Below are 22,215 nucleotides of genomic sequence, written 5' to 3'. Positions count from 1 at the left end.
TTTTACTATCGCAAAGCATTGTTCTAACAAAGGGCTTGTAGAATCCGAACTGCAAACAAGAGACAGGCCCAACAAAAACCCTCATCTGGCAAACGGCACTTCAGATGGGGTCGAACATGTTAGAACAGGAGCGGATCTAACAGTTTCGACCAGATCCAGGCAGAAGCAAAATAGAAAATCACCAGATCCAGAACACATGGGCAAAGGCAAAGCAGAACGGCTGGAGATGGCCGTGTGTGCGAGAGCCAAACAGAGTAAGGGAGACCAGATCTGGGGCGCTCCCATGGATATCACTGCTAATAATGCTGGATCAGTCGTGACAGGGTTCCATAGGAGTGATCCATTGCGCAGGGGTACAGATCTGGCTCAACAAAGGCCCCACAACACCGATCTAACCCATACAGATGCAGATCTTATTCAAATCTTCATTAAATTGCTTAAAGGAAAACACTACTGCATGCGGCTCAGGAAGGCAACAAGCATCCAAGAACTAAAAAAGGAAATACAGGGCCGCCATGGAATCCCAGAACGATTACAAAACCTCACTTATTCAGGATTCAATTTGCAAGACAACAAAACCCTGCAGTATTATGGCATAGCTAATGACTCAACCATTAATCTAACCCTCCGATTGCGGGGCGGAAGCACTGGAACCAGCTCTAAAAATACTGGTTCCTTTCGGGATGCAGTAAAAGGAAAGGAAGAAAAAACGGGAAATAAAGCAGCACCAACAACAGAACTGCCAGGACCCTACATCGTCGAACAAAAGCCAGAATCACCTACTCTACAGGTATCTATACCAAAGGTAATTAACCTATACACAGATTTATCAAATACTGCAGTCATATGTAGATTCAATGGCTTCTGGCCAAAATCAGATGCCTTGCATCAATGGATCTACTCAACATGGACATCAAATTGCGAAATTTACCTCTGCCCTAAAGGGTTTTTCATAGTTAAATTTGATACAGAACAGGAAAGAGACAGAATTATTAAACAAGGACCTTGGTTTTGGGGCAGTGCTGGCCTCTTCACAACCCCCTGGTTCTCGGGATTTGATGCTACTACAATGATAGTCTCAACCATGCCTGTATGGGTGAGGCTACACGGGCTCCCACTGCATTTCTGGCATCATAAAGTGCTAACTGCCATTGGGAATTCTCTAGGGAAATTCCTAAAAATGGATGAAGACAGAGCAATCAGGGGTATCTTTACTTTCGCCAGAATATGCGTAGAAGTGGATTTGAGTCAGGGACTACCTGACCACATCACGCTAAACTTCAACAATACCCAATGGATACAACAGCTCGACTACGAAAACACAGCATTCCGATGCAGGAACTGTTTGCAGACAGGGCATCTCCAAAATGATTGTCCAACAGCTCGAAAGGACCCTAGGAAATCCAAGAAACAATAAAAAAAGCCCAAAGGCTGGCAACACACAGAGCCGTTGGAAGAAGAGGACATCAAGGAGGACCCTCCAGAGAATCACATGGAACCAGAACCTCAAATGGGACAGAAACAAACACAGGAAGAAAAAAACCATTTTACTCATACGGGGCTGATCATTACAGATCTACATCATGAGCTGCAGATGGAAGTAAGTGGCATAAAGAGAACCCATAGCTCAAAAGGCTCAGAATCAGACAAAGAACAACAAATGATCTCCATGGAAAACCAGCTAGCTACAACTACACCCACAGTTGACTCGGGAGGATGGCGCCGGGTGGAGAAGAAGAAGGGAAGGAAAGAATAGGCTTGCTGGAACATTTTTTTATTTTTTACATTCACTGTTATCTATATTCTGCTGCCTGTTAATACAGGACAGCAATGGTTATTTGTTAGGATGAACAGCATAATGCAATGAACTGATAGCATACCCTGCGTGGTAATGCAACAAACAGCAATTGAAGATACTCTGCATATAACAGACTCTTATGTAAAAACTGCTTATTATTGAAATATATAACGATTTTTCCAGAGGAAAAAAAAAGCATACACTGACTGGAATTCTAACTAGGAATAAAAGTTGCAAATGCAATGAAACCAATTGACACATGCACACATAAATATTACTACACTTCAGGATCAGCGTCTCATTCAAATAACTTCAAAGCTTACAAGGGCCCCCTTACCAGGAAAATGACCAAAAAGAAGATACTAAAAACTACAGCAACAAAATCTCACTTTATTCAGCCTCTGAAGAAACCCCCTGCACCTTAGTTGCTATCATGCCCATATGGCCGTCATATGACCCTGTTGTGCAGCATATGGCCTGAATACATGTACCTACAACTCTGTTGCATGCAGCCTGTGTATGAACTGTATCTGTTGTATACGGCCTACATATGGTCAAGCACTTGCTACTTCTACGACAGAGTTATGGCTGGTCTGTGTGGCCCTAGACAAGCCCTTGACTTCTACGACTGGTGCCCAGAAACTTGGCACAGCCTCTACTTGCTCTGGTGGTAGGTTGATCCTCACTGCTACACAGTTTCCCTCTTCTCCATAGCCTGAACACTTTTGAAGTTTCATTATCACTCATTATATTTCTCTTGAATCATTGTCCTTTATTTCTCAATCAGCCTTTCATCTTCACCTAGCCTTTCCTTTATACTTTTGACTTTTTGACCAAATCAAAAATAATCATTGATGACTAAGTCTCCATAACCCTAATCTCTAAATGTGAGTGATGATTGAGATTAAGTCCCGACCAACAATCTAGATTCATCCAATTCACTAATGTAAATAATTTACATTTCATTAGATATTAGACTCACTTTAATAATTCATTTAGTTAAAGTGATTTACTAAGATAAAGACTTTAGACGACTTCTACATGTCTAATCACAGAGTTCCACATTCTGCTTTGTTAAGACTTATAGTTATGTTTTAGTATTGACTCAGATCATGAACGGATTGAATATGCTTTACCTATTCCCTTTTGTTACATTTTACCCCAACAATTTCCTTTGGTCATCCTATCGGCGCTGATTATATTATTCAATCTTTTTCTAGATTGTAATAAAAGTCACATTATTTTAGTGTCATAAGTTCCACAGTAACATGCAACAATTGGTAGAAACAGTGCTTTTACTACAAAATATTTTATTGGAACCAGCAAACAGGTTGCTTCCAAATATTATAATGCTTACAATCAACATCCAATGGTAATACAAAATAGTGAAATGGCAAAGATAAACCAAGAAATAATACATAGTAATTCTCAGCAACATGCATATTTTGAACATATAAGTATTAATAACTATTAAAAGAAGATTCTACTCAAAGTTCAAACAGAAATAAATGCAAATCCTAAAACATACATTTCACTGGAGTTAGTATCAACTTCTACACTCAATTTCAACATCGAAGCCACCTCCTTCGCTACTCGTTGCTTCTCAGCAGCAACTGTCAAAATCAATTGTAGGAATTCTGAGCCTCATTAGCACAAAACAGCATATCATGCCCCAAGACGAATTCTGATAATAGAATGCAATGCCCTCGGTTCCAACAACATATATAAAATGCTTACCAGCTTTTGCTGCCTCATTAGCTAAATGTTCATCAAGACTAGCAGAAACTCCTTTTCCAAGCACTAATTGTCCATAAAAACTGTTTTCAACCTCTGATTGACCCACTATTTTAATTTTATTCATTCTTTCTGAGCCCAACTTTTCCGCTATACACCTGCAACATACCAAAGGATATTTATAAAGTTTTTATAGAATTTCCAATGAAAACCATTAACTGACAAAGTACAGAAGTGCATGCATTTACTTTACACTTAGTGGGAAAATTATTCAAATAAATAAAAGGGAATTTAACTGAAGCCCCTACAGTTTAACAACGTTGGTACCATATCTGGGCTATCAATTTCAATTTCCTTGGTATTGTAAAAGCAAGCAAAAAGATTGAAACTGCCGAGAATGAATGTCAAGCAGTTGCAATCAATTTAACATACTACCAAATGTTTAATCATTTCAATAAAAATAAAAATAAAACAAATGTATATTGCAAAAAAAACAAAAACCAAGTTATTTGGATTGTTACAAATTCTACCATATTGTTGAAATCATCTACCAAAAGCCTGCTTTACCAAGTGTTACCAGTCAAACTCATACTGAGTGAAGAAAATCCTCAATGGGAGGGCCTAGGGCCAACATCAGACAAGCCACCCACTGTCACCTCAATGGCCTTGCCTCACACTTCAAACTAAGAAAATAGGCTACCCTAGCTTAGAGGAGAATCCCTAAAGAGTCCTAGCCAAATCATTAGCTTAAATTGATTATGCAGATTCCATTCTTTAAACACTAACAAAAAATTTAACTGTTCATTAAAGTAGATGAGTTTATTTCATACAATCATATTGAAACCAAGCCAATGTATTTAATCCTATAATCCATCAACCAGAATCAACATTGTGCTGTCATATCTGCAAAATCGCAATGTTCCGGATTGGTTCAGCTTTAAAAGTGAAGAAACCCTTCAATCTTTACGCTATCAATCTATTTCCTTCAGGGTATTAATGTCGGATCTATGTACAAATTTGAAACAGAGACACTAGATCTAATTAGAAAGGCAAGTTGACTTCAAAATTAGAGTGGATTCAAAGGGGACAATCTTCCCAAAATCCAAGTTGACACATGGTCATAAAAATGCTACATCAAGAAACTTGGAAATGATGCAATCAAGATATAGAAATTTTACTTAAACAAACACAACATTGCATGTAAACAGAAATTTAAAAGAAAATGCTACAGCCAGGTTCCTCTTCTGATTTTGGTTCTCTATTTCTTCTCCTCAGCATTACTTGGCTTCAGACCCACAGCTGGCCAAGATCATGCTCTGATACTAGGGATAATTAGAACTATGAAAATTCTCAGCAAATAAATATGCAACATTTAGAAGAAAACGTACCAAATGCTACAGCCACACTTAAAATTTTAATCAAAGAGACAATGAACTGTGAACTGCGGCAAATCAGAACTTTATTTATTCTTCATAAATTATCTTACAGAAGGGAGGGTTTTTAGAACCTGGAACCCCTCTCAGAAATATCAGATTTCACCTCTGGAAAAACCCTCACAAAATTATGTCAATTAGGATCAGATCTCAGCTCTAGAAGAATTTGGCCCAACAGTGAACTCTGCTCCAAATGAGCTCGTCCCTTCTGCTTCAGCAATGGGCTCGGCCCAGCAAAGAAAAATGATCTCGGCCCACTGAGAAATCAATACAATTCAGCCTCCACGAGAAGAAAGGCAAATTTATTTGGCCTCCTCTTGAACTTGGCAACTCGGCTTCTTCAGAAAATGTAATTTGGCCTCACTCTGGAATGACAAATCAACCTAAGAAATTCGGCCCACCTGAGAAGATGAATTCGGCCTCCTTCAACAATTGGATCAGGCTTCAGTGTTTCAGAGATTTCGGCCTCAAATATTGAGACTCAACTTCAACACTATTTGGCCTTCCTGTAGGGGAATAGATTTGTCCAGAAAGAAGATTCAGCCCTTCAAATTAGTGTGATCATGACAAAGAACAAACTCAGCCTCCAGAGATCAATTTGGACTCCAAGATAAAGTGGTCTGGAAACTGGACAGATTAACATGTCCTCCCCAATGATCCAAATTCAGCCCTCCTGAATATCAATGATAATTGCAACTCGACCCCTCATTGATTTGGCAATTTCAACCTCTGATCAATGTAATTCGGCCTCCTTAGGAATAATGATTTTGGCCTCCTTATGGGCTAGTAATTCAGCGGCCAGCCCCATTTGCTTTATAGAATTTGCCCTCCTGCAAACAATAACCCTGCTCAGAAATTGAATCTTCACACTGTTACCACACAATCTAGCAGGGGTCCAAGGAGGGGTTCCTAAGCGACAACTACTAGACCAAATGGCAACAACGGAAAAAAGACTCACTGTCACCTCAGTCAATGTCCCCTGCTCTTTACAGACTTTCACCGATGGGAGGAGTCCCGGTATTAAGGGAATCACTAGAATGATGAAATCAATAACAATGTACAATCTGATTTCTAAAGCCCATTCAAAGGAGAGGCTCAAATAATGCCTTGCTTCAAAAGCAAGAGAAGGACTCTCCAAGAAAGGCTTATTGATAGGAGGCCTGGACCTAGGTGAAAGGCTATTCAACACAAGGAATGTACCTAGATCAAGGATACCTAGAAAAGGGGAAGGACCTCTCTTTGGGTTTGTGAGATAACAAGAATGCAATGTTGATTTCTGTAGCATCGGATGTGCTCTAGCCTTGAGATTTTGCAAAGAGGCTAAGACACATGCATTCTCCAATACCCAGAAATAGTTTGGGAAAATTCCACCTAGAGATGGTTTAATTAAAATAATTAACTTTTTTAAATGGTTCCCTAAGTCTAAACTTAGGAAATTTGCTTAATTAAAGGATATTAATTAAATTAGGTGTGAATCTTCTAGAAGAAGATGAGGATCAACTCCTAGTTAATTGTTGATTTCTGGTAGCATTGGATGTGCTCTAAGTCTCAAATTTTGCAGGGAGGCTTGGGCACATGTATTCCAAATAACCCAGAAAGCAAATTCCACTCAGAAACAGTTTTATTAAAATAATTAATTATTTTTAATGGGAACCTAAATCTAAACTTAGGAAATTAAAATAATTAATGGGTATTAATCTAACTGTGGGTGTAACTTCTAGAAGAAGACGAGGATCAAGCAGAAATGATCTTAGCCATTGATTAGCTTCTAATCTGAGTCGTTGAATGTCAACGAGGAGATTATTTAAGGAGGCTTGAGGGTCATTTGGAAGACACACAGAGAGTTGATCAGTGAGATCGAATTGCTGAAGCTAGAGGCAACGTAGTGATTTCGTAGTAATCACGCAGAGAAGGGCAAAGAGAGTTTTGACTGGAGGATCTTCTCCGGAGCCAAGAATACTCAGTAGAGAGGCAGAGAGACACACAGAGGAGGCAGCGCAAAGGCCAGAGAGGGTGACACAAAGCCAGTAAGGGCTCACGCAGGCCCCACGGAGAGTAACGCAGAGCCTTCATGTAGAAGTGTGAATTCGCTGAGGAAGCTGACGTTTCTGAGCTGGGACGGCTGGAATTAGCTCCTGAGAGAAAATCGATTCCCAACAGAGCTGATGCAATGCCTTAGAGCCTAACACAAGCCCACGTAGGGGCAACGAAGAAGTAGCCGAGGAACTCGTTGGTTCAGTTGCCGAATCAGCCGGGACATGCAGTGTAGAGTGAGGTAATCTCACTAATTTCTTTTGTCGAGTGATATTATTTGTACTGGATTGCCAGCAAGGCATCCAGAGGTTGTATTCAAAAATAACTTATGCTTAATAATAAAAACCCTCAGATCTGTTGCACCGGTTTTCCTGCATTCGGTTTTTCCAAGGGCATTTGTCCAAAAATAACTATGTCATTTGTGTTGTATATTTCTCTTGTTCAATTTCTTCTTTTGGCATATTATTTTAAATGGTATAGGCCGTAGTGTATGTATTTTGATGTTTGTCGTAGGGAACTGCAAATAACTTGTTCATGTAAATCTAACAAGTAGGAGAAATATCATTAGTTGCTGCAGTAGGGATTCTGGTTTAAGGAATTTTCACATGGTCTCAACGCAGTGCAGGTGAAGCAAGAAAAACAGAGCCAGAGAACCCAACACTGAGCAAAAACAGAGATCGAAATAGTTGCAGGAGGCAACAGTGCAAATCCCTAGAGGGCTTTGCGCAGTTCAAGCCAGGAGGGCTGAAATTTTGAGGCAATCTCTCTTTGAGTGAGTCAACGGAAAGGAAGGGCTTCCAGATCAAAATTTTATCGTGGCAGAGGGAGTAGTGTTGAGCCTGGGTGTGAGGAAGAGCTGGTGGGACGCAATTTTTCTGCAGGCCATTTTGTTGGGCAAAAAGACGTCAGAAGAGAGAAGAGAAGCATAGTGAGCGAATTTTTCCTCAGTAGACTTCCTGCCAAGAAGTTTGTTTTCTTATTGGCTAAGAAACAACAGTAAGAAGCAGAGAGGAGCAGTTCGACATTTTCGTGGCAGAGATGGAAACCAGTGGGCTGAGAGATCAAGACAGGTTGGATAGAGCATCCAACTACATCATCTAGAAGGCAAGAATGTCATTCCTTCTAGATGAGCATTCTCTCAAGACCTATGTCGACAACGTGGTCGCTATGCTTGCAGATCAGGATCCATTGAAGAAGTATCGAGCAGAAATGGCGAAGGCCAAGAGGATGATGATCCTAGATGGAGTAAACGATCATGTAGTCCGTCACAGCGCTAGCAGAGGGACTGCTAAGGAGATGTGGGATGCCTTGGCAATGTTACACAAAGAATCTTCCGAGCAGCAGAAGATGTACTTAGAGCAGAAACTAAGATCTGCATAGATGTAGAAGGGGAAGCGCATAAATTTGTTCCTCATGAAGCTTCAGGAGACGTGGGACGTTTTAGCAATTGTGAGGTCTACACCTCAAGGGTCCGAGTTGGTAAGACTGGCCCTCAATTCAGTCTCAGATAAGTGGCAAGTCTTTGTCCAAAGTATCCTGGGCAGGGCAGCTTTGCCAAATTGAGTTGAGATGTGAGCAGCTCTTAAGCAAGAGGCGCTGAGGAGAGACTTGGTCAAGTGTTAGCTTGACGAAAGCAGCAACAGTGGGTTGAAGCCCAAGGAGGAGGAAGAGAATGCAGCCCTTGCATCCAAGGGGCAGCAGGAGCAGCGGAGGTGGAAGAAAGACGTCTCGAAGATCAAATGCTTTAGGTGTGGTGAAATGGGTCACTACGCTACACAGTGTCCTCTCAGGAAGAAGGACAAAGATGAGAACCACGATCTGAAGGTTGCACCTGTGAAGATCGAGGAGGAGGAGTTCGCCATGACAGCTGAGATACCTCTAGGAGGGAGGTGGGCTGATTTGGAGTTGTAGTTTGAAAGAGCTACAGATGGGCAGGATCCTTGAGGAGCCCACCTCTCGAATCAATTCCTTGCTACGGGAGCCCAGATCAGAAGTAGCAAGATGAACAAGTGTCAGTTGGTACAAAGGAGTGTTGGAGCGACAAATGTAGTGGCTAGAACGCCAAGTCTGAGCAGCATAGTGCAGAGTTACAGCAGTGCAGGGAGGCACAATGCAGTAGCAACAGTAGCACAATGTCTTCAAAGGGATAGCGTCGAACTAGCAGCAATCAGATCTTCAACATCGAGATGCATCTTTGTCGAACACTTGTTTAGAAATTTGGGATGCTTTTCCTTTTGCAGCAGCAACTTGCAGTGTAGGGGCAATTGGTAGTGGCAGTGCCAGCAACAGCACAGATGCAGAAATTAAGAGGGAGTTCTCTTATAGATGCAGTGTTGAAAATGGCAGTGTCAACAACAGTATAGTTGCAACAGCAACGCAGTAGTTGGTGCACAGCATGTCAGACATCAGCAGCGTATTGGACACTGATATGAAGTCAAGGTGATGCTTCAGTGGGTGGCATTGCTAGAGAACATTCCTCGCTAAGAGCGAGTGTTGATTTTTAGTAGCATCAGATGTGTTCTAAGTCTCAAATTTTGCGAGGCTTGGGCACATGTATTCCAAAGAACCCATAAAGCGTTTTGGGAAAATCCACTTGGAAACAGTTCTATTAAAATAATTAATTATTTTTAATGGTAACCTAAGTCTAAACTTAGGAAATTAAAATCATTAATTGGTATTAATCTACCTGTGGGTGTAACTTCTAGAAGAAGACAAGGATCAAGCAGAAATGATCTTGGCCATTGATTAGCTTCTAATCTGGGTCGTTGAATGTCAACGAGGAGATTATTTAAGGAGGCTTGAGGGTCATTTGGAAGACACACAGAGAGTTGATCAGTGAGATCGAATTGCTGAAGCTAGAGGCAACACAATTATTTCGTAGTGATCACGCAGAGAGGGGCAGAGAGAGTTTTGGCTGGAGGATCTTCTCCGGAGCCAAGAATACTCAATAGAGAGGGGGAGAGACACACAAAGGAGGTAGCGCAAAGGCCAAAGAGGGTGACACAGAACTAGGAAGGGCTCACTCAGGCCCCACGCAGAGCTGCACAAAGCCTTCACGCAAAAGTCTGAATTTGCTGAGGAAGCTGGTGTTTCTGGGTCGGGAGGGCTAGAATTAGCTCCTGAGAGAAAATCGATTCCGAGCAGAGGTGACGCAGTGCCTTAGAGGCTGACGCAGGCCCATGCAGAGGCAACGCAGAAGTAGCCGTGGAACTCATTGGTTCAACTGTCGGATCAGCCAAGACTTGCAGTGTAGAGTGTGGTAATCTCACTAATTTCTTCTGCCAATTGATATTCTCTGTACTGGATTGCCAGCAAGGCATCCAGAGGTTGTATTCAGAAATAACTTTTGCTTAATAATAAAAAACCTCAGATCTGCTGTAGCCTGTACCGGTTTTCCTGCATTGGGTTTTGCGGCGACATTTGTCCAAAAATAATTGTCATTTGTGTTGTATCTTTGCCTTGTTCATTTTCTTGTTTCAGCATATTATTTTAAATGGTGTAGGTTGTAGTGTATGTATTTCGATGTTTTTCATAGGAAACTGTAAGTAAATTGTTCATGTAAATCTAACAAGTAGGAGAAATATCATTAGTTGTTGCAGTAGGGATTCCAGTTTAAGGAATTTTCACATTAATCTTAGTCGTTGATTATGTTTTAATCTTGGTCGTTGGAGCTCCAACAAGAGATTATAAGGAGTTCGATGGGCACTTGGAGAACACATCGAATGAGAGAGATCAGAGATTGAATTTCTAAAGAGTAGAGGAATTGAGTTGTCAGAGTGAGATCAGGTGATCTTCTTGTAGTGAGGGGCAAGGAAAGTAGTCCAAACAAGAGTTTCCAGATCGGGAGAGTGCAAGGCAGAGAAGACATATAGCAATTCAATGAGGCAGCGTAGAGCTTCAAAGGGAGTTCGAAATTCAGCTAGTAGAATCAAGATCTAGTGCTAGAAGTTGGGTGTGAGACCGAAGGGACAAAAGTTTGAATTCTTAGATAACAGAAGATCAGAAGAGGAGGTGACACAAAGCCCAACAGTTGTGACACAAAGTTGCATAAGATTGATGCAAAAGCTGCGCAGAGGTAGCATGGGGCCAGCGAGCCAGTCCATGATCAGTGTCGGATCTCCCGAAACGGTGTGAGATTTTTCTCACTAACTCTTTGCTAGTATTTCTCTGTATCAGATTGTCAGTTTGGGCATCCAACGATTTGTACTCAGATTATTACTGCATAATAATAATAAAACCCACAACTGTTGCACTGGTTTTCCCACATTGGGTTTTTCCGGGGAAATTGCCCAAAAACAACTGTGTAGATGTGTGTGTATTTATTTCTCACCAGTGTAGTATTTAGATTCCGCAGTATTTTATTTTGTGTAGGTTGCAGTGTATGTATTTCAATATTTGTAGTAGAAAACTACAAGTAATTTGTTCAAGTAATTTAACAAATAGGAGAATATCATCAATTTGTTGCAATAGGAATTGGATCTCTTATTTTTCACATGGTATCAAAGCCCAAATCGTAAGTGAAAGAGATCAGAGCAGAAAGGAAGAAGGAGGATCAAAATAGTAGTGAAGTAATTCCAAATCTGTCATCTTAAAACCTGCATGTAACTCCTTTTTCACCTGTGCAATATGATCATCATGGTTGCCAGTAATGATCAAATCATCTACATACATAACAAGAATTACCAGATATTTTCCCTGTTGTCGCACATACAAAGTATCATCAGATTCACTTCGTTGAAAACCAACTTTCTTAAGGTATTCATCCATCTTTGCATACCAAGCTCGGGGAGCTTGTTTTAATCCATATAAAGCCTTGATCAATTTGCAGACTTTATGTTCTTGTCCTTCAATTTCAAAACCTGGCAGTTGGGTCATATACACTTCCTCCTGTAAATCCCCGTTGAGAAAAGCACTTTTCACATCCATTTGATGAACTTTCCATCCTTTTTGAGCGGCCAATGCAAGTGTTAATCGGATGATGTTCCATTTAGCTGTAGGAGCAAAAGTTTCCTCATAATCAATGCCTTCCTGCTGCGCAAAACCTTTTGCGACAAGTTCTCCCCTCTAATTATACTTAATTCTGTAAACCCATTTGCATCATATGGGTTTAATGTTTGTTGGACAATCAACAAGTTTCCAAGTGTTGTTATCAATTACTGCCTGATATTCTTCAACCATAGCTTGTTGCCATTCTTTATGTTTCACTGCTTCTTTATATGTGGAAGGTTCAGTAAAATCATTTACTATCAAGGCAAAATTGCCTTCACTTCTATGTGCCCTTCTAGTGCCTGTTTTATTCTGTTCATCAGCCTTTACATCTTTCAAAAGTTGAACTGCCCATTTCGGAAGTTGGTGCTCACTTGTTTGCGCTTCTGTAAAGTCTCCATCATTGTAAAGAGGATTAATAATAAATATAAACTGATGTTCGTCGTTCAGGTGAAGAATGTGGAGAATCACTGTCAGAAGAACTGTTGCTGCTTGGAGATGCGGATGAACTGCTAGAAGATCCAGATGATGTTGTTGATGTAGAGGGACTGGATGACTCATCTTCAGAGGAAGGAAAATCAAGTTCATACCAATTTGGTGAAGTTGGTTGAATTTGCATTTTTCCATTTCTTTTACTTCCTTTAGTTTCTAACTTGTGAAGAAGATTTTCAATTTCTTCAGCACTCTTACTCTCAGTTTCATCAAAATGACATCCCTGCTCACAATGAATTTTCCATTGGTCAAAAGACGATACCCTTTCTTCTCATCAAAATAGCCAATCATTATGCATTTTAAACTTCTTGAGTCAAGCTTAGTTCGTTTTTCTTTCGGAACTAAGGCATAACACTGACCCAAAAACTCTAAGATGTTTAACTCGAGGTTTGAAACCAAACCAAGCTTCATAAGGTGTGATTCCGTCTAAAGAGGCAGTTGGAGATCTGTTTCTTAAGTAGACAGTTGTATGTATTGCTTTCGCCCAATATGTTGGACTTAACCTCTTGAAAGTTAACATGGATCTCGCCATTCCTAACAAATTGCGATTCATTCTTTCGACTACTCCATTTTGCTGTGGAGTGTAAACATTAGTAAGATGTCGTCTTATGCCATTTTCACTGCAATAAGTTTTGAATTCATTTGAAGTGAATTCTCCCCCATTATCTGTCCTGAGAGTACCTATCTTTTCTTTGACTTCATTTTCAACAAGTTGGCGAAAAATTTTAAATTTATCAAATGCTTCTGACTTGTTCTTCAAAACGTAAACCCAAGTCATTCTCCTGAAATCATCAATGAATAGTAAGAAATATTTGCATCCACCAAAGGAAGTTTGTAGTGGTCCACAAACATCACTGTGAACTAGTTGTAGCCGCCTGTTTGCACGCCATGAACTTGTTGGAAAACTTTCTCGACTTTGTTTGCCATAAATGCAAGCTTCATGTCCTAACTACCTCTAATTATGGATCACTTATTAAATAACAAGTGTCCATTTACAATAAATGCTATTCAAACCAACTAGCTAACTAATCTCCTAAAATAGAGCCTAAGATACAACACATTTGGAGAGTCATATCTAGTTACAACAATATGCTAATTCTAAAAGTCTCCATTAAATAATTAAACATTCTAGAATAATAATTATTAATTTAATATCTTAAATTAATAATTATTTTATTCTAATTTTATAACCTATGATAAAATTGTATTTTTGGATCATCTAACACCCTCTCCTTTTCCACATAACTGGGTTGGGCCTGGAAATGTTGTCGTAGGAGGTTCCTTGGGCCAATGTTGACATATCATTATGGCCATCACTTGGTTCCTTGGGCCAATGTTGCCATATCACATCACTAAACAGGAATCCTTGCATGTCCCAACCGCTATTGGGCGATGAATTGCCCCATCATTAAGGGGGTAACCATTGCACATCATTTAAAGCATGCTCTCATTTCCTAGAGTTTCGAGCAGAAATGCAAAGAAAAATCAAGAAAAAGAAAAACGCAATAAGAAGGGTGGAAAAACAAAGGTCAAGGTAACTCATGCATCCACAATTGCTCCCTCCTCACATCTATACACCTAGAATGTGGAATTCCTCATCTACCCCTTTCACCGTGGCATTTAGCCTTGAGACCCCTTCTTCCCCTCCATTCCATCATCATTCATATGACAACTATCAATTAAATGGAGGATTGAGGGCATGTACCTTCCCTTTAGGAGTTGGAAACACCTAATAGGGTCATCTATTACCCACTTCCACCTAGGGAGGTAACACCATTATGTGACTAAAGCCCCAATTTTGGAAGAGGGGCCTTGTGTGAAGTGTCACATTGCCCATAACTTGCAAGCTTGGTTCACTTAGATGAAAACATGATTAAATGTACCTAATGCCATAAGTTGCAGCATTGGATATTGTGTGTGATTGGCAGGTGGTTTCATTATGGGTTGGGCAACTTAATTGGGGCCCAAGTCCACCAAAGGATCATATTACCACCCAGCGGTGTTACGTTGAGAGCCATGGGTCCCCGGACATTCATAGAGCATCATTTGCATTCACGGTCACTTTCATCTTTTGCACTTTTCCCTACATTATTCATGGGATGATGCACATGGACCAGTTTGCCCCCAACCAGCTTAACATATATATATAGCATGGCAGTTGATCCAGGGGCCAAATGAGGTTTTGTATTGTTCATTGAGACATCAAAGGGCTAGCACCATCTTCAGTGTCCTCAATTTTGGAGCAGAGACAGAGATTTAGCCACTTGGAGACTCGTGAGACCCAGTTTTGTGCCCCAAACCCACATTTGGGGGCCACAAGATGATTTGCACCTAGACAGAGGGGCCAACCCCTCCATCATGATTTTAGAGGCCCTCTACACCACACATGCCACCATTTGGCCTCAACGCCTTCCCTATGGAGGCCTACACATGCATGGTGTCAACATTGCAGCCCTCCTTTAGGAGATTTTATCATTTGTTACACTGGTTACTAGCTCGGCCTATGATGCAAGGGTATATTTGGCCCATCACTTTATGATTTTAGGGGCTTGTAGGCTAAATTAGAGTTAGTGGGACACATATATATTAGATATCATTCATTTGATCTCTCATCATCATCGCACTTGAAGATTTCGAGCCTCTTAAAGGAACTTGCATTTGTTTCTTTTTCGCCATTAGATTTTCTTGGAAGGCATTTTGATGTGTGGAAGCTAAATTTGTATTGCCTTTGGAGCTATTCTTTGGCAAATGGATGGATATATTGCATGTTATCTTGTAAGTACTCTATGTTGAATATTATCAATTTGAATGTCTAAAGTAGGAAACTATTGCTTTTAGATTTTGTTAGTTTGCACCCTAATTTGTTGAAAATTATATATATCATAGGACTAGATTGAGGTTACATCAGTTTGTTGTTTCTATTTTGAATGGTCCCGATATGTAGCTTGGTTGAGTTGTCTACTCTCGTGATTCAGATGTCGATAGAGAACCTTTTTGGTTTGACTTTCTCTTGTTAGGTGTGTGGAAATTTTTTTGATTTCCTTCTGGTACTACGATTTTTGAGTTAGGTACATAATCTTCGTTTGGAATTTTCATCATCTAGATTGTAACATGTGAATGTGTTTTTCCTTCCACTGATTGATCCTCTTCTTCCTTACTTGTGATATTGATTGGATCAGTATTTATTCCCTTATCTTCAACTTGGACTAAAACGACTGACGACTTCAATACTTCACCTTGAAGTTGTTCTAGCTTGTCATTCAGCGATTTCTTGTCATTTTTAAGTTTTTTTACTTGCGTAAGTAGGGTTTGGTTATGATTCCTTAAATGTACAAGTTCATCCTTTTTTGAATTGTTGACTTTATTCTTAGTAGCTTCATCATCTTTTAAACTTTTGATTTGTTCTAATAATCTCTAATTAAGGCTCTTAAAATGTAAATTTTCTTCTTGTTGTTCTAATAAACGCTTCTTGAGTTCCTTCTTTGTGGGTTTGGCTTTCTTGAGTTGTTCGAGTAGTTTTTTATTGTGATCTTTGAGGTGCCAAATTTCTTTGTCGTTACTGCAGATGGCTTCTTCAAGCTCTTTTTGCTTCTTTTTTTTCTTATCTTAAAACATCAAGTCGGAGACATCCTTGAAGTCTTCTACTGAAGATGTTATTGATTTTGATTTACTTGTTATGTCTCGAAATGTGACCATCTTCCCCTTATAAGGAAATATCAAAACTTGTTTCTCTATGTTTAACATGAATGTACCTAAATTCTTAAACCAAGTTTGACCAAGTATGATGTCAATATCCATCTTTACAACATGAAATTGAGATATGTACTCATAATGACCTACTCTCACTTGCAAATCACTAATTTTATACTCTTTTTGGTCAAAAATATTTTTCCTTACACCAATGCTTGGCTCTAGAATTAATAGTTGATTTTCCAAGTTAGCGTTGATGTAATTTTTATCGTTGCTTGTGCAGATAGTGATATTAATTTCTCTTCCTTGGATACTTCCTTTTAATGTAATTACTCTGTGATCCATAAGTAAAAAACATTTATAGGAAAACCGTCCTTCCGACATCATTTTTTAATTAGGCTCCATTTTGTTTATCGATATGAGATTAGGGTTTTGAGGGTAACCCTTTCCTAATTTTCTATAACAGTACTTTGATTTTTATCTCTCGTTATATATATATATATATATATATATATATATATATATATATATATATAATTCGTTTTTACTTTCTAACCCCTCTTTCCTTTTTTTCTTTTTTTTTTATAATTCCACTAAAATTAATTTTTGGAATGGCTTCAATGATTTCTTTTTTCCACTTCTAAACCAATAATACTTTTCCTTTTTATTATTGTTATTTTTTTAAATGTAATATATTAATTTCAACCTTATTAAAAAAAACCCAAAATCTTGGTGGAAGAGTCAACTATCCGGCAATACCAAATGAGTGGTTCTACGGCACTATCTCCAACTGTGATGCCACTATACATGTACGACAAATACCTTATGGTATGTCAAATTTCAACAAGGTGAGTTGCCTACCATCAATTTTGTCTTGTTCATATGTAACTAGTATCTTACGTTTTAACCAATCAATTAATTTTTATTTGAATTTGTTTAATTTATCACTTTCTATGCCCACATAGTAGTTTGATTATAATTATAATTCTAAGTGCTTTTCTTGTATGGTCGCGTCCTTTGGATGATTGCACGAGTATGTTCGAAAAAATGATCATAGCAGCACGTAAAAGTTTAAACTCTCCTAGTTCTTCTAAATTATGGCTACAATTCTTGGTTGGTTAAACAAATTTCCTATGTGGACGAATTGTCTGGCACTATAAGAGTAGTATTGGCAAGTGAAAGATGCCAGTTGATGGCAGCAGACATATAGCGTGTTAGTTGCAACGATAATGGCAGCATCTAGTGTGCAGCGGGAAGCCCAGTGATGACAATGTCTTGGTGCAGTAGTGAGGCGGACAGTGATTCACAGTGGCCAGACGATGGTGGCTGCGATTGCGTCAAGTGACAGTGCAACACAGAGGGGGCATGATGGCATCAGTTGTAAGAGGAATGGGTGGAGGTCGCTAGAAATGCCGCGGACGGCTGGTTGTGGAAAAGTTGAATTTTGCAGCGGGAGCCTTGGCATTTGCCTGACGGCAGCAGTGGGGCTCAGGCAAAACCGAGGCTCCGGTGACCTTTGGATTGCGGCTGCCTACGTTTTGTTTTCCTTTGGTTAATATTTTTCTTACTTATGTTGTTTTTGTTTTTCTTTTTAATATAATATTTTTTTATTCGATATTTTGATTTTTTTTTAATTTTTTTATTTTTCTAAATTTGTTTATTTTTTTATTTTAATTAAATTTTTTTTATATATATAATTCTCTAATTGTATTATTTTTTTATATATAATTCCTATATTTTTATTTTTTTAATATGGTCGAAGGCCTAGTAGCGAAACTGGCAAAATGGAGAACCTCCGAGTTGTAGCGAAACACTTGAATTTTGAGCACAACAATATTGACAAAGTTGATGGCCAAAGGCCTGGTGATCAGCCAACGTGGCTCTGATACCAAATGAAGTGAACAATGTTCCTTCTTCAGATTAATTACTCCAGAAGACTTGGAATATGAAGTTATCCATTGAGGATATAAATATTATATTAAATATATGAATAAGATGATGATACAAATGAGAGTGAGAGGTCTGCTTATATCTTAGGCAAGTGCCTCTTCATGGAGTGTCATGTCCCATTTAGACATGCCTCTTCAACCTAATTATTAATTAACTAATCACTATTACAATTATCCTGATTTATTTACATTTATATTATTTTTATATTTTTATATAACAACTATCTAGATGAATGTTGCATGTTACTCAAACATAACATGTAATGAATGTTCCTATTGGTGAAATCTTTTAAAGCTCTCCCAAGAAACTCCATTTATCATTGAGTGGGTAAATGCGGCAATCTTGACACCTAGGGAATCAAATATCAACCTCCTTGGAAATGAAATTGGCTTATCTTGAGCATCTTTGACTCCATACACCCAAAGGACAAGGCACAAAGCTTATCTTGAGCAAAAAGTTGAAGGTGAGAAGGGCATGCCAAGAGGGCTACGAAGACATCAAGAAGTTGAAGAAGAAGGAGAAGTGTTGCTGAAAGGAGACAGCTAGTGGAAGTAAAGCAAAAGCAAGGCTGTCAGGTGGGCAAAGAACTTGTTAAGTGAGTTGCTAGCCTAAAGTGTTGATTTTTCATGATTTTCTAGACTAATAATTACTTCCAATGATTATGTCATAAATTTGTCTTGTGTCATATTCATCATTAAGCAATTACACATAGAAAATCTAAACAGTATAAACAATAAAGCCAATACGATCATAAAGAGACTGCCAAACAACAGACACAAAATTTTATCCTAGGAAAACCCTAACCAGGGAAAATCACAACAACCTTTTCTTAGATATATTTGTCCAATTCAACAAGAGATGCAATTTGAACTTTCTAGTTAAATAAAATTCAAAATGACTAGTAACCAAACCTAGGTCAAATTTGGTCAAACAAAAATATGTTCAATCTCTTGTACATGTTGGTCAACTTAAGTCAACTACATCGAATTTAGGTCTCTTGTACTCTCCACAGACCCAAAAAAATCACAGAATATTCCCACACATGCAAAGTCAACGAAAGTCAAACTTGAGCTTCTTTCTACCTCAGATTGTGTTAGAAAATTAGAAAGGCAGAAAGATTTTCTTTATGTTGATAATTACTTGTGATAATCTTATGTTTTCTTATTATTTCTTTCATCTTTAGTTCATCAAGAAATTACCAAAACAATAACACAAAGATCACAGACACCAGATGTAGGCGGACAGCCAGGGAAAAATCCCTATCTAGGGGAAAATTCAGTCAACAACTCTTCCTTAATAGTTTCACGAGATAATCCAAGACTCTTGACCTAGGCACAAACTTCCTCCACACCAAGTCAACCCTTTCTTCCTTCTGTGGATGATAACCATTTCAGTAATAACTTCGACCTAGTAGCAACAGAACTTCGATCTAGCAGAACTTCGACCCAACAATAGCCCAGCAAAATCTTCGACCCAACAGTTAGCCCAACAAAATTTTCGACCAAGCAGTTAGCCCAGCAAAATTTTCGACCCAGCGGTTAGCCTTGCAAATTCTTTGACCCAGCAGTTAGCCCAGCAAATTCACGTGTGTGAGAGACATGTTCCAGAAATTCAATCTTCCAGCAATTCTTCTCCTTCTTCTGCAACTTCGCACTTTTTTGGTCCTTTTGGATATCGAACTTGTGAGTGAGAGTGTGTCCTTCAAATGAATCAAACTGCTCCAATATATAGGCTTCTGGTGAGGTCGAATTACTCTGTTTGAGGCCGACTTGATCTCCTTGAGTCCGACTTGGTGTGGAGGTGACAAATACCTTATTTTACTCAATAAAAGATCTTTTTACATGATTCAAAAGCCCAAGAAGGGTCTCTTTAAATGGACAATGACTCTAATGACTCGAGACAAAACCTACGAGTCCTCAATGGGGACTTTGACCTAAAACATGATGACCCAAGCATGAAACCCATGCTTTAATAAGTCATAATAATAATAATTTCTTTTTCTTTCTTTTGATAAATCCATTTCATTATGACTCAAATACAATTTATGAAGTCCAAACCTAGTTACAATCTTCAACAGATTCATCCTCGTGATTCGAAATTATGCCCAGAGGAGGGGGTTGAATGGCCTTTAAATAATGATCTTAATGAGTCTGAATGGGTGTCACTCCAAGTTGGGCCAACTTGATCATTTGGAGTCAAAAAAATTGATTTTTAAAATTTCATTTTCCCTCTTTTGAAGTCAGCTTGGAATCCATATTTATATTTATCATTTCCTATATATTTGGAGGGATAAAATAAATTATGAAGACTAACCATAGCTACAAAATTCAACATAAAGAGAGTTGGTTAGACAATTTGATGAGGGAAAGAAGTGCCCAGTGAGCTATAGTAGGTGGTTGAAGGTGTTGGTGGTAAAGGACAACGACTTGTCAAGGCATATAAGAGTTGGAAGGACTCAACCTCAACACATTGTATAATTAATTTGTAATGTACTTTGACATTGTACATGGATTGTAGAGGGCCACTTTCACCAGTATGGGATCCCTATGGATTTTCTTATTGAAGGACTAATAAGAGATTAGTTTTGGACCATAACTCTTGTGTCTTGTGCATTGATCTAATTATTGATATATTTTGTTGTGTAAAAGTTGTTTAAAGTTAGGCATCTTCAATGTGTTTATGTTTCCTAGCTAAGGCATAGACCAAGCCTGGGATGTATGGATTTCTAAAATATACAAGATTTTATATGACTTTGGTTTTCACAATCCTTTGAATTTAGTTTTCTATATTTTCCCTACCTTGCTTTTGATTTCGGTTTACATATCTTCAAAGTTTTATATGGGAAATATCTTGAAGGCAACACAAGTGAAACCTGAACTCTATTATTACAAATGGAGTTTTATTTATCAAAAAACATTTAAATCAGGTTCTTATTCTCTTGCATTGATTATGATTCACTTTTGAATAGAGAAAGAATCTACCTCAGTCTTTCCCCCTCAATCCCATCCCTCATCCCATCACATTTAAATCCTCTACATTGGTAGGTTGAGGGAAAACTTTTAGAGTTAAACCTATAAATTATCAGATCTATTTCCTTTAAAATTTATATAAGAGTATCTCTTGCACCACCCTGCTCTCTTCACCCAATTGCATATTGCAATTCTCAACTAATTAAATCTAAAGGGTGGAACTTAGTACAAGAGATTTGAAAGCTCTAAAAAGTGTGGGAAGTACAAGTAAACTCGTCAAGGCTATGGATGCTCACGGTTAGTGAGGCTATGGACGCTCGTTGGTAGTGGAGCTATGCTTGTACGGTACCGAGACATCTTCATCGACACTATGGATGCTCACAGGAAGCAAAGCAATGTCTTGAAAAAGAGATAAAATATACACCTAATAGATATTTATTGATCATAAAACTCCATAAGAATACATTTTCTATTCAATAGTATGAGAAAAATATGAAATAAATTTTCCCTATTTTGGATTCATTGCTTAAATATTGAGTAGATATGAAGTACTCAAACCTTTAGAATTTATATTTGATTTGTCTTATGTGGGACCCATAAAATCAGGTGCAATGATTACAAATTTTCTGAAACTTATCACTTGTCTTTTAATAAACTTAAGCCCCATTATACCAACAACAGAGATAACTGCTTCAGCCTATGGGGCATAGAATAAACAGTGACAGGGTGTTCTATTAAGGCACTCTGTGGCATAAAGGTCGCCAATTCGAAACTTCGTGGGCAAAAATCTAGGCATGCTAAGGGTTGGCGTGACCCAAGAGGGGTGCGATCCTCAAATGATTTTGACAGCTTCAATGCCCTTGGGTCGCGGTTACTCAAGCCTAAGATTAATTATGTAGTCATCTCAAGACACACATAAACAAGCAAACAAACAAAAAAGATAATTGCTTCATCCCAGTGCATCGCCATTTGTTGCGGCCTCAATGACCCCCCTTAATTTTTCTCAAAAAATAAAGGGAGGCCCATATAAATTTTGAAAATATCACCTTGGTTTGCACTTGATTGCTATTTTCACTGATTTTGGTGTTCATAATTTTCCACTTTTGATATTTTCATCTTCCCCTCCTTT

At 38.6% G+C, this 22,215-nt stretch overlaps 1 protein-coding gene across 3 annotated transcripts in view; it reads right to left on the bottom strand.

Moving 5' to 3' along the window:
• LOC149225605 (CBBY-like protein) overlaps positions 1 to 22,215 on the bottom strand; it is a 399,435-nt gene that overhangs the window by 124,746 nt on the left and 252,474 nt on the right. For all 3 annotated transcript variants that reach the window (XR_016247681.1, XM_089377197.1, XM_089377199.1), the window contains exons 8-9: positions 3,536 to 3,690; positions 3,327 to 3,411 (exon numbers count right to left, since the gene is read on the bottom strand). Coding sequence is in view for 2 of the 3 variants with exons in the window: in XM_089377197.1 (XP_089233323.1) it covers positions 3,327 to 3,411; positions 3,536 to 3,690 (240 nt within the window). In the remaining variant the exon portion in view is untranslated. The remainder of the gene's footprint in view (positions 1 to 3,326; positions 3,412 to 3,535; positions 3,691 to 22,215) is intronic.

The sequence above is a fragment of the Pinus tabuliformis genome, chromosome J (genome assembly GCF_031772625.1).
Source record: "Pinus tabuliformis cultivar Carrire ecotype Pingquan chromosome J, CPIR1, whole genome shotgun sequence".
In the NCBI taxonomy this organism is placed as follows: domain Eukaryota; kingdom Viridiplantae; phylum Streptophyta; class Pinopsida; order Pinales; family Pinaceae; genus Pinus; species Pinus tabuliformis.
This window is presented reverse-complemented; position numbering and strand designations above follow the sequence as displayed.